The sequence below is a fragment of the Peromyscus leucopus genome, chromosome 1, assembly GCF_004664715.2.
Source record: "Peromyscus leucopus breed LL Stock chromosome 1, UCI_PerLeu_2.1, whole genome shotgun sequence".
NCBI lineage: Eukaryota > Metazoa > Chordata > Mammalia > Rodentia > Cricetidae > Peromyscus > Peromyscus leucopus.
Genome location: NC_051063.1, coordinates 176696870 through 176708534, shown reverse-complemented (window position 1 = coordinate 176708534; position 11665 = coordinate 176696870). Strand labels below are relative to the sequence as shown.

The 11665-nt window shown below is 48.2% G+C and overlaps 1 protein-coding gene across 1 annotated transcript; it reads left to right on the top strand.

Annotated features, from left to right (window-relative positions):
• Nucleotides 1-4067: 4067 nt before the first annotated feature.
• On the top strand, nt 4068-6267 carry LOC114681409 (homeobox protein SEBOX-like). The gene is made up of 3 exons (XM_028854901.1): nt 4068-4134; nt 5249-5397; nt 6076-6267. Exons 1-3 carry the CDS (start codon nt 4068-4070, stop codon nt 6265-6267), a joined length of 408 nt encoding a protein of 135 aa, XP_028710734.1.
• Nucleotides 6268-11665: the final 5398 nt, after the last annotated feature.

The following is an 11665-nucleotide window of genomic DNA, read 5'->3' as shown; positions in this document are numbered from 1 at the left end:
ATTCTGTCAACACCTCGCCACCCAATGCTGCCTTTCTGGGAGGTCTGGCTCCATGAACCCCAAGTGGTCCTTCCCCACCCATAAGCACAGGTGTGGGTTGTATGATCGCACCACACAGCCCCAACTGGCTGGATCCTTTGGCCTCACTGGAGTCCACTCACCTCCCCACAACACTGGAGCCTTCCAGATACTCAGTATTCTGCTTCAAACCTGGTTACCAAGATGGGGGTGACATGACAGACAGGGGATCAGACCTCAGAGGTCTTTTAATCTATAAGGAAGGAATCCTAAGGGCCTCGGCTTAGTCATTTCTGCCTCATTCTGAACTGACCTCCAAAATAAGATGAAGGCAGAAAGTTGCAATTTTCATTTATTTACTTGTTTATTTATTTGTCTTTTCTTTCTCCCCATAGAAAGTCACCTGTAGCACGGTCTAGCCATAAATTCAATATGTAGCAGAGAATGACTTTAAACTTTCAACTTTTTTTTTTTTTTTTTTAAATTCCAAACAAGGTTTCTCTGTGTAGCCCTGGCTCTCCTGGAACTCACCCTATAGACAAGGCTGACCTCGAATTCAGGGAGATCCTCCTGCCTCTGCCTCCTGAGTACTGGGATTAAAGGCGTGTGTCACCACCACCCAGCTTTTTGTTTGTTTTTATTTGTTTGTTTGTTTTTTGAAACAGGGTTTCTCTTTGTGTAGTTTTAGTGCCTATCCTGGAGCTCGCTCTGTAGACGAGGCTGGCCTTGAACTCACAGAGATCCGCCTGACTCTGCCTCCAGAGTGCTGGGATTAAAGGCGTGTGCCACCACCTCCCCGCTTTTTGTTTGTTTTTGAAGCAAGTCTCACTATGTTTCCCTGACTGGCCTGGAGCTCACTTTGTAGAACAAATTGACCTAGAACTCACAGAGGATGCCTGCCCTTTTCAATTTGTTATTGCCGTTTTTTGTTTGTTTGTTTGTTTTTTGAGACAGTGTTTCTCTATGTAGTCCAGGCTGTACTGGAACTCGCTCAGTAGACCAGGCTGGCCTTGAATTCATACAGATCCTCCTACCTCTGTCTTCCTGAGTGCTGAGATTCAAGGCATGTGCAACCACTGCCTGGGACCTTTTTGATGTTTTAAAGACATTATTCACATTTTTTTTTGTAATGTGTATGAGTGCTTTGCCTGCATGTATGTCTGTGTATCATATGTGTACCAGACATCTACCCACAGCTCCCAGCTGGAAGACTCCCTAGCCTCCTCCCTAGTGGACTATGGAAGTCATTTCCACCCTTATATAAAGGGCCCATCCAATCTTCTATAGGCATTTTGGCCACCCACACATGTAGGTGACAAAAGCATCCCCTCTCAGTGAATAAAAATGGTCCTGCCTAAGGTCAGACCAAGTCTCTCTTTCTTTCTACTTTCCATCTTTTTACAGTTGCCTTTAAAAAATCTAACATCCACAGAGACCAGAAGAAGCCATATTCCCTCAATTTGAAGTTACAGGAGCTTGTGAGCCACCATGTGGGTGCTGGGAATCCATCCTGGAAGGATCAGCCAGTGTTCTTAACCTATAAGCCATATCTCCAGCTCATTTAAAATTTTGGGGTCTTATTTTTTTTTTTTTTTTTTTTTTCTTGAGACAGGGTTTCTCTGTGTAGTTTTTTTTTTTTTTTTTTTTTTTTTTTTTTTTTGTTTTTTGTTTTTTTGTTTTTTTTTTTTTTGGTTTTTCGAGACAGGGTTTCTCTGTGTAGCTTTGCGCCTTTTCCTGGAACTCACTTGGTAGCCCAGGCTGGCCTTGAACTCACAGAGATCCGCTTGTCTCTGCCTCCCAAGTGCTGGGATTAAAGGCGTGCGCCACCACCGCCCGGCCTCTGTGTAGTTTTGATGCTTGTCCTGGATCTTGCTCTATAGACCAGGCTGGCCTCAAACTCAGAGATTCACCTGGCTCTGCCTACAAAGTGCTAGGATTAAAGGCTTGTGCCACCACTGCCCAGCTGGGTTTTCTTTTCTGATACACAGTCCAACTCCTTATCAAATATGTCTTTAACATAGGTATTGTTGTGCCCAGATTGTAACCCCCAGAGAGACCACCAAGGACGAGCATACCAGAATGCAAAAGCAAGGTTTATCTGTTACAAGTCATGACAGGGAACTCAACTCAAGCCATCTCAAGTGAGGCAGAGAAGAGTTACTCTTTCTTGGGAAGTTAGTTTTTATAGGCAAAACCCATAAAATTTCTTAGATGGGGTTAGTACGGGTCTATCCTTGATTGGTCCAGTTTTTCCCGGGCCTGGACTTCATCTTATTCTAGTTTATCTGTTTGCCCTGTCAGGAGTTTTACAACTCCTCTCCTGGGTCTGGTCATGTTATCTCCGGAGAGGGGCATCTCTTGGTTAATTGTTTACCATCAGACATCCTGACTCTGTTCTTTTGTTCCTGGGGCTGGAGCCATCATTTCTGGGGACTTGAAACTGGCCTGGGTCTAACTATATTGAGATATCTTTGTCTAAGGCCCCCTTTTTGAGACAATAGAGTGAGGGTCTTGTGCCTAGATCACGTCCCCAAAGCCACCACTGGAGACTTTAGAATGCAAAAGTAAGGTGTTTTCTAAGTTTACAAGCCTCCAGGGAGGCTCTTTCAAATCTCTCACTCACAGCAGGGAGGTTGGAAGGAGCACTCCCCTTTCTTTGTGAGGCTAGTTCTTAAAGGCACAGACCATATAATTTATTTTAACCCACCTCCCTTTTTAGTCTTTTGGTCGAATATCCTGACTGTGTTTTCCAAAGTCCCTGTAGCAGATACAGCCACCTGGGGAAAAGGGGCCTAAGTTCCTATCTACACTTAGATATCCTGGTTTAAGCTTCTCTTTGTCTGTAGGGGATAAAGTGGGGGGTTTTACTGAGGTATCACAGTATGGCTCCCCAGTCTTAGGCACTACTGCTCACATACATGACGGATTGGTTGAATTATGTTAGTCCACTGTTGATGTGTTAAGTGTTCACTTATTTCTGTGGTGTTTCATCTTTTACATGAAAACTATTCAGTCACCCTGGCCATCCCCCATATCCTTCGATCCAAAGATTTTCATTGTATAACAACTCTGGCTGTTCTGGAACTAACACTGTAGATCAGGCTGGCCTCCAACTCAGAGATCTGCCTGCTTCTGCCTCCCAAGTGCTAGGATTAAAGGTGTGCACCACCACCACTGCTGGACTCAAAACTAGTTTTAAAAATTACGGGCTGAGGCAGAGCAGTGGTGGTGCATGCTTTTAATCAAATGGACAGAGGCCTGTGGATTTTTGAATCTGAGGCCATCCTGGTGTCCAGAGTGAGTTTCAGGACAGTCGGGGATACACAGAAAAACCCCATCTCAGGAAAACAAAACAAAACCAAAAAACTCAAACAAAAACAAAACACCCCTCAAAAAGAGATTGAAGCAGATCATGATGGCACACCCCTTTAATGGGAGAGGTAGGGCAAAGTAGGTCAGTCTCTGAGTTCAAGGACAGTCTATAGTCTACAGAGATCTGTCAGGGAGCAGGGAGGAAAGGCTGAGAGTGGCCTTTCCCAGTGGCTCAGTGGTCAAGCACCGAGGAAGTGCAAGGTCCTAGCTTCAACAGTTAAGTAAGGGACCATCACCCTGGTCACCCAAGCCCTCCTGGCAAGGCACCTAGGGAAAAACCTAGAGGTTGCTGGGTAATCCAGGCTCAAGGAGGGTAGCAGCCTGAGACACTAGACTGGTCCTTGGCAATGGAGAAAGGGCATCCAGGTTCAAGAAGAAATGAACACCTGGGCATCTGGCTGGCAGTGGGCCATTTGCTACCCAGGAGACCCTGGGTGGAGGGTGGGGCTGTGAAGCCGGCAGGGCAATGTGGACTACATTGTAAGTGGAGTGATTTAGAGAGGTGGAGGCTGCCAGGGGCTGCAGGGGGAGGGTCCCAGGCCTAGGGTGGAGGTGGTATTTAAACTCGGTTCTCAGAACAGCTGGAGTGAGCTACAGAGAAGATGGAAAGGCCTCCCTTCCCCCTGCCTGAGTCTAGACCCTCAGGAGCCTGTTTAGATGGTACGGAGTGGGCAAGGATGCGATTCTCAGGCTTGGGTTTTGCGGACCCTGTCTGGCCCCAGGGCAGACCCAGCCTTGTGGAAAGTGAGGCCATCACAACAGAGTTGGGGGTAAGGGGGTCTGCATGTGATCATGAACTGATGGGAGCTCATGGGACCTTGACTCCTGCGAGGTTGGGGTTGAAGGAAGGGAAAGAAAGGCCATGTGGCAGCAGTCTGGTTGGAGACTCCTGGGGTTCCTCCATACTGCCTGACTGCCCGGGGCTGAGGCTCCTGTACTTACTAACCTGGAAGTGTTTGCAAACTCATCAGCTCGTTGAGTTTTGATTTTTCTTCTGTGGGCTTTTGGTTGGTTGGTTAGTTGGTTGGTTGGTTGGTTGGTTTTTCGAGACAAGAGTTTTTCTTTGTAGCCTTGGCTGTCCTTGAACTGGCTCTGTAGACCAGGCTATCCTCAAACTCAGAGATCCACCTGCCTCTGACCCCTGTCCCACACCCATACACCCTTCCTGCCCACCCTGAGTGCTGGGATAAGCCACTTCCGCCAGGCAATTTTAAATTCTTTAGAGACAGGGTGTCATGGAGGTCAGTCAGGCATGTGGGAAATGATCTTGAACTCTTGTTTCCAACAGGGTTTCCCTGTAGATTAGTCTAACTTCAACTCATATCCACCTGCCTCTGCCTCTCAAATTCTGGGATTACAGGCTTGTGCCACTACACCCAAACAAACTTTTTTAGTCTATAATCCCAGTTCTTGGTAGGGAACAGCAGGACCAAAAGCCCCACTCTCCTGCCTCAGCTCAGCCAATGCTGGGATTAAGGGTGTGACTCTCCATACCCCCTTTTCAAAGGTTCAGATCCCGACGCCCAGAAGGTGAACTCAGTGAATCTGGAAAAGTGGGACCTTGTGGTGGGATCACAGGTCTCCCTCCCATTGATGCAGTGGCTCCCCCAAAGTGGAAAGAAGAGCTTGGGGTTGTGAGAAAGGCTTTTACAGTTATTTATTTTGTGTGTGACAGTGCCAGGGGATGTGTGGAGGTCTGAGAACCACTTTCCTGAGTGGGTACCCTGCATCCACCATGAGGTCCCTCAGGATCAAAACGGCCAAGTCATCATTCGGGCTTGGCAGCAGGGGGCTCAGCCATCACTCTCCACCGGCCAGGATAGGGTTTCTCTGATACACTTCTCCCTCTTTCTCCCAGCCCCCGACACCCCGGACCCCCATGATGGAGACTTCAGTTGGGAACAGCTATGGGAACTGGAAAGACAGTTCAAGTTGGAGCCATACCCAGACCTCGAGGCTCGAAGGGTCCTGGCCACCAGACTCAACCTGAAGGAGAAACAAGTTGAGGTCAGAGTCCCCTCCCACCTTGAGCCTATCAACCAGTGGTTCTCCACACCTGGGTTAAAACCCTTGCCCAGGGAGTCGGGGGTGGGAGTGGGGGTGAGGGGTTGTCTCTCCAAGAACCCTTTCACAGAGGTTGCACATCAAGTGTTTCCTTTTGATCCTTATTTTTTTTTGTTTTTTTTGGTTTTTCGAGACCGGGTTTCTCTGTGTAGCTTTGTGCCTTTCCTGGAACTTGGTTTGTAGACTAGGCTGGCCTAGAAACTCACAGAGATCCACCTGCCTCTGGCTCCGAGTGCTGGGATTAAAGGCGTGGGCCACCACCGCCCGGCTTCCATTCCTAACACTAGCAAAATTGTAATTTTTGAACTAGAAACAACAGTTTTATGGTTATTGATCACCACAACCTATTAAAAGTGTCGAAGCATAAGGAAGGTTGAGAAGCCCCTAAGGTCTAGCCTAGGTACTGGAGCAGGCTGGATCCCTAGTTGGTAGGCTCTGCCCTTCAGAACCCTCAGTCTTCCTTAGGGGCCTCCCTTTGGGTACTGGATTAAGCATCGTGCCTCACACACACACACACACACACACACACACACACACACACACACCACCAGTATCTAAGCCTCAGGGACTAGGGAGCATTAGGTGACTCTCTGTGTTTCCATGTGCCCTTCCACCCTGCAGACTTGGTTCATCCAGCGTTCCTTGGAGCAGGAGATGCGCCCTCGCATTGCTGGGCTGCAGCAGTCTGTCCGTCCTAACACCTCTTCCTGTGAGTCCCACAAAGACCACTGCTGCCGGCCACCGAGCTGGCGGTTCAGGCTCATTCCCATCAATTCCTCGGAGTCTTCAACCAGCTGTGAGCACAGTTGCTGATTCTGCCATCCCGAGTTTGTTGACCCACGGGCCCCTCCAACATGTGGTCCAAACCCACTTGTCCACTCCTGGTTTCACAGAACTCACCAAAATGCCGGAGGCTTTCCAGAGACTGGGTGTGTTGGGGTCGTGTTCCATCCCTCAACACTTGGATGTCAAGACACATGGCACTGCTGGACAAGAAATAGCATGGATGATGTCAAGCCAAGCAGAGATTCTGAGTCTCTGACTGGGGCTTCCATTAGACCTTGTAGGGCCACACCCCACAGGGTCCCATCTCAATGATTTCTGCCTCTCCTGGACTGGGGGTTGTGGTTCTAATTCTTTTAACACCCCCCCCAAGGTTGCCTGTACCTCAGGGTAGCTATCAATTAATTTGTAACAGAATGACCTTGATCTTGCCTCTAATTCCCAGGGACAAGTTTATACATGAGTATGAGTATTTTCTAGTTTTATTTGATTACAGGATTTCTCTATGTAGCTTTTGGAGTTATTTGATTTTTTTTTTCCTTGCCTACATTGCTTCTCAAGTTGCTTCTTAGCAATTTGACATGTTTGGGGCTTTTAGATCGGGGAATGGCAGATTGATGAAATTAATTGATAAATAAAATTACTTTTTAAAAAAACTTTGTGTTTGTCTGTGGATGTCAGCTGGTTGTGTAGCAGCCAGGGCAACTTAGGAATCCATTCTTCCACAAGGAAGAATGGGAACGGAACTTGGGTCTTCAGGCTTGGTTGACAAACAAAATACATTTCCCCCACAGCCATCTCAGGACCTATGTTGGTTGAGGTGTTTGTTTGTTTTGTTTTATTTTTCAAGACAGGGTTTCTCTGTGTAGCTTTTGGAGCCTATCCTGGAACTCTCTCTGCAGACCAGGCTGGCCTCAAACTCACAGAGATCAGGGCCCCTGCCTTTGCCTCCAAGTCCTGGGATTAAAGTACGCCTCCACCACTTGGCCCTGATCCTAAGGTCTTTAAGAGATAGTTTAGAGGCTGAGGAAATGGCTCAGCCATTAAGAGCACAAGCTGCTCTTCCAGAGGACGTGGGTTGGATTCCCAGCACCCATGTGGTGGTTTGGAATTGGAACTTCAGCTCCAGAGACTGTGAAGCCCTCTTCTGCCTTCCAAGGGCACTGTATATATGTATGCAGACAAAACATCCATACACATCAAGTCAAAACAGTTACTCTGAGCTCAATATGAGTGATAAGTTGCTCTGAGCTCAATATAGTGATAAAGGAACAGGTTTTGAGTTCCCCCATGGAAGGCCAAGAATGGGAAGGCCTGAGAGCTTGTTTAGTCACAGGACAGAGGTTGAAAACTAGAAGGTATTTACCAAGTAAATTGGTGTGACCACAACTAAGTGATTACTGCAGGGTGGTGATTCTCTGCGTGGAACCACCCTGGCCTTGACCTCCCAGAGATCTGCCTGCCTCTGGCCCCTGGATGGTAGAAATGCAGGTGAACTCCACCGTGCCCAGCCTGCAGATGACATTCTTTGGGTTTGGTGGAAGTGAGTGTTCTGTTAATACATTGGAAAAGGGAAAGGATTCGCCCGAAGGTAGAATAGGATGTCAGGTGAGCAGTGAAAGGCTACTACCATGGCCTAAGAGATTTTCTACAATCTCAGGATCTTGCTTGTTTGTTTGTTGAGACAAGGTCTCTCTGCATAACTCTGGCAGTTGTAGGATTCTCAAACTCAGAAAGATCCACCTGCCTGCCCTCCCAATCTGGGATTAAAGGTGTGGGCACCACACCCAGCTCCTTGTAGAATCTTTAACATAGATATAAATGACATGGATTTTCTTTTCCTATCACAAAAACCAAACAAGGAAAATTAAGTAAATAAAGGAAAAGGAGGTGGTTTTACCCAACCCCAGGAGACAGCAGCTGTGCCCAGGATTCCCATCAGCCTTTAGCTCAGGGACAAGCCTTGGAAGAGAGCCTACCAAGCAGGGTAGGCTCTGACCTTTCTAGTCCAGACGCCCAAAGGGAACCCTGTGACTCTAACAAGACCCAGTAATGTGGAGGACCAGGGGGAAGGTGCCGTCAGGGACATGGGACTCCGGGTTGGTCCCTGTTCTTGGAGGAGAAGCACTCAGCTTCAGGAAGGAGTGATGATGAACGCCTGAAGGAACAGACTGGTTGCAGGCCCATTTCCTCTTATGATCCTGGGTGAAACCAGGCCTTCTCCTGGGCTTTCGAGGCTTGAGAGGGTGGGGCCAGGGCCAAGTGTTTTCCCCAGGTCCCTGGATTAAGCAAAAGAAGTAGCTGGTCCATGAGGACCAGAGAATCCTGCTAGGGGATGCCCTGAGGGTGCAGAGGGGTGGAGCAGAGGATCCAAGAGTGGGAGGAGCTACAGGTGGGAAGTCCCCAATTGGTGGGCCCAGAGCAGTGGTAGCATTTAAGAAGAACTCCTCAGTCAAGGCTCCAACTGATCATCTGCAGCCAAAGTGACCGCGGTTAAGATGGCGGAGTCTCCGAAGTTGTTCACGTCTGGGCCCTCAGAAGAAGGTTTGGACGGTGAGGGGTTGGCAGGTATGTGATTCTGGGACTCAAGCTCTGCAGATCTGGTCTGGGCCCCCAGAAGAGGCCCCGCTGCACAGCTTTGGAAAGAGGGGTGAAAGGGCGTGTGGGGAGCTGAAAGAAGCACTTGGCACTTTGACCTCTGCAAGGCTCCGGGTCCCAGCTGCTCAGCTAACGGGAAGGAGGGGAGCTTTGGCGAGCAAGCCTGGGGCAGCCACTTGGTACCCGGCCCGGCGGTTTCAGGGAGTTGGCAGCAGAAAACTGGATAGGCAGACAGTGCCTGGGGTTTGAAATGGAGAGTCAGTGTTCGACAGTACTCGGGCGTGGATGGGTTCCCCTTGAAGTTATGGGAGCTTCAGAAGGTGAGCAGAAAGAGGGGAAAGACAGACTCTGACCCTCCCCCACTCTCTGGGATCAAGGTCTTGTGGCACCACCCCGATTTATTTTATTTATTTATTTTTCTTTAAATAACACTCATGTGGTATGAGACCTATCTTGGAGTCCTTCACCATGAGCATCAAACTCAAGTCACTAACCTTACTAGCAAGCTCCTTTAGGTCTATCAATTGAGCAGGCTTACCTGTGAAGGGCAGAAAGAAAGTCTTTTTTCTGATCTGTTCTCTCCTCTCAGCCGGCGGGAATCAACACTCCGAGCTTACCCAAGAGCCTTGTCAAGAGCTGGAAAGACACTTCAAGGAGGAGCCAGACCAAAGCAAGGAGCTAAGCAAGGCCTTGGCTGTCAACCCCGAGGTAGAAGACATTGAGGTCAGATTCCCCTCCCCACCTAATGGATGGCACTCCCCAGATGCCCAGAAGGGCTGGGGGCTGCAGGGGTCCCTGGGTGCCCACCATGCCTGATCTCCTATAGATGCATCATCAAAATAGGCCTTAAACCAAGTGTGGTGGCCGCCATCTCTCCCCTCTCCCCCGCCACCCCATCCACACCCCACCCGCCGCCATTTCAAGACAGGGTTTCTTTGTATAGCCTGGGCTTTTCCCGGAGGTAGTTCCGGAACCACTGAGCCAAGCCCACCACCACCATGGCCTGAGATCTCTGTAATTTTGAGACATAGCCAGTTCTAGGTCAGCCAGGGCTTATACATTAAGACCCTATCTCAAAAAAAAAAAAAAAAAAAAAAAAAACAGTATTATGTCCTTCCTTGGTGACTGAATGCCTATCATGTCAGCACTACAGGAGGAGGCTGTTATACCAGGAGGTCAGAGGTCATCCTTGCTGGCCTACATCATATAATTTGAGGTTAGTCTGGGCTACTGTTCTCAAAAGAAGAAAAAAAAAGGCGGGCAGTGGTGGGTGGTTCACTCCTTGTAATCCCAACGCTCGGGGCAGGTAGAGATATTCGGATCTCTGAGTGCAAGTCCAGCCTGGTCTACAGATCCGAGTTCCAGAACAGCCAGGGCTACACAGGGGATAAACAAAGACAGAGGCTTGAGAGGTGGAGATAGAACCAGAAATTCAAGATTATCCTGGGTGAGGCTCCCAATTAGCTCTGGCATAACCTCGGAGAGCTCCAGACCTTTGCAATCTGCCCTTGAAAAAAATAAAACAAAACCTCAAGCAGGCCTCCTGCATAGTCCCCAGGAAACTGGCCTTGCCCTTAGTGTTCTCCCGATTCCTTTCTGGTGTCTCATTGAGGCCACGGTGTAGAGGAAGAACAAAAAGAGACCCAGGGCTACTTGACATAGCTGCATTACTCTCTCTGTCTCTCCAGGAAGAAGTCATGGTGGAGGACCACAAGGAGTTGTCCAAGAAATGCAGAGAGGAGCTGAGTGAGTGTGTGTGGGAGTCACGTGACAGCGAGCCCAAACCAGAGATCCAAGGGTGCCAGTGCAGACTTTATTATGATCCTGGCTGCAAGTACAACTGGGGGCGAGTTGCCCCTGCGCCTGCGCAGCCGAGCCTGGAAAGTCCACCCAGGAAAAAGCTGTCCTTAACAGGGCTTAGATGTCGCATCAGCCTGCTGTATTGGGCGGAGAAAAATATGTCCTCGGAATCCTGCTTCCTTAAACCTCGGAAAGTCTTGGAAGAGCAGGAGAGCCCCGGGCTCTCTGAAACTTTGGAAGACTTGGAGGAGCTCAAAACCTCTTCTGAGGATCTCTGAGTGTGTCATGGTTTGGCTGGGGATCACAGCCTTAATACCTCGGCCCCTACTTCAGCCATTTTTGCGAGTCTTCTTATTGTGGATGTTTTGTCTCTGCCCTGGGACTTGTAGCTTTTACCTCCCAGTTGCCATGTTTCCAAGTGTTGTGATTTGGAGGCTTTGGGTTTTTTAACACTTTGTTTTACTTTTTTTTTTTCTCTCCGTATTAAGAAAGTGGTTCTTTTTATTAAATGATATTCAGCTTGCTTGTTGGTAGGGGTGTTGGGCTTTGTCTCTGTATTAGATTGATAATAAAGCTTCATAGAAATTAAAATAACTTTTTTAATGGGTTTTATTCTATAGCCCAGGACACGGTTTTAGTAATCTAGAGTGGATTGCTGATTGGTAGTGGGTATCTTGGGGTGGTGTTTTAGTTTATTTTCCAGCGTATGGTTTATTGCTGTGGGTGTCCTTGAACTCAAGAGATCCAAATCTGGGGGTGTGATTAAAGATAAAAAGATACAACCAAACTAAGATCATGGTGGTGCATACCTCTAATCAGGACACGTGGCATTTATCGCTCAGGATATGGGTTACTGTGTTAAATATATTTTCCAGTTCCATCCACTTTCCGAAGGATTTTGTTTTTCCTTAGAGTTTGGTAAAATTTGGTGTGTAGAATCTGCATATTTTTTTCCTTCAAGACAGGATTTTTCCGTAGCTTTTGGAGCTTGTCCTTGAACTCACTCTAGACCAGGCTGCCCTCAAAATCA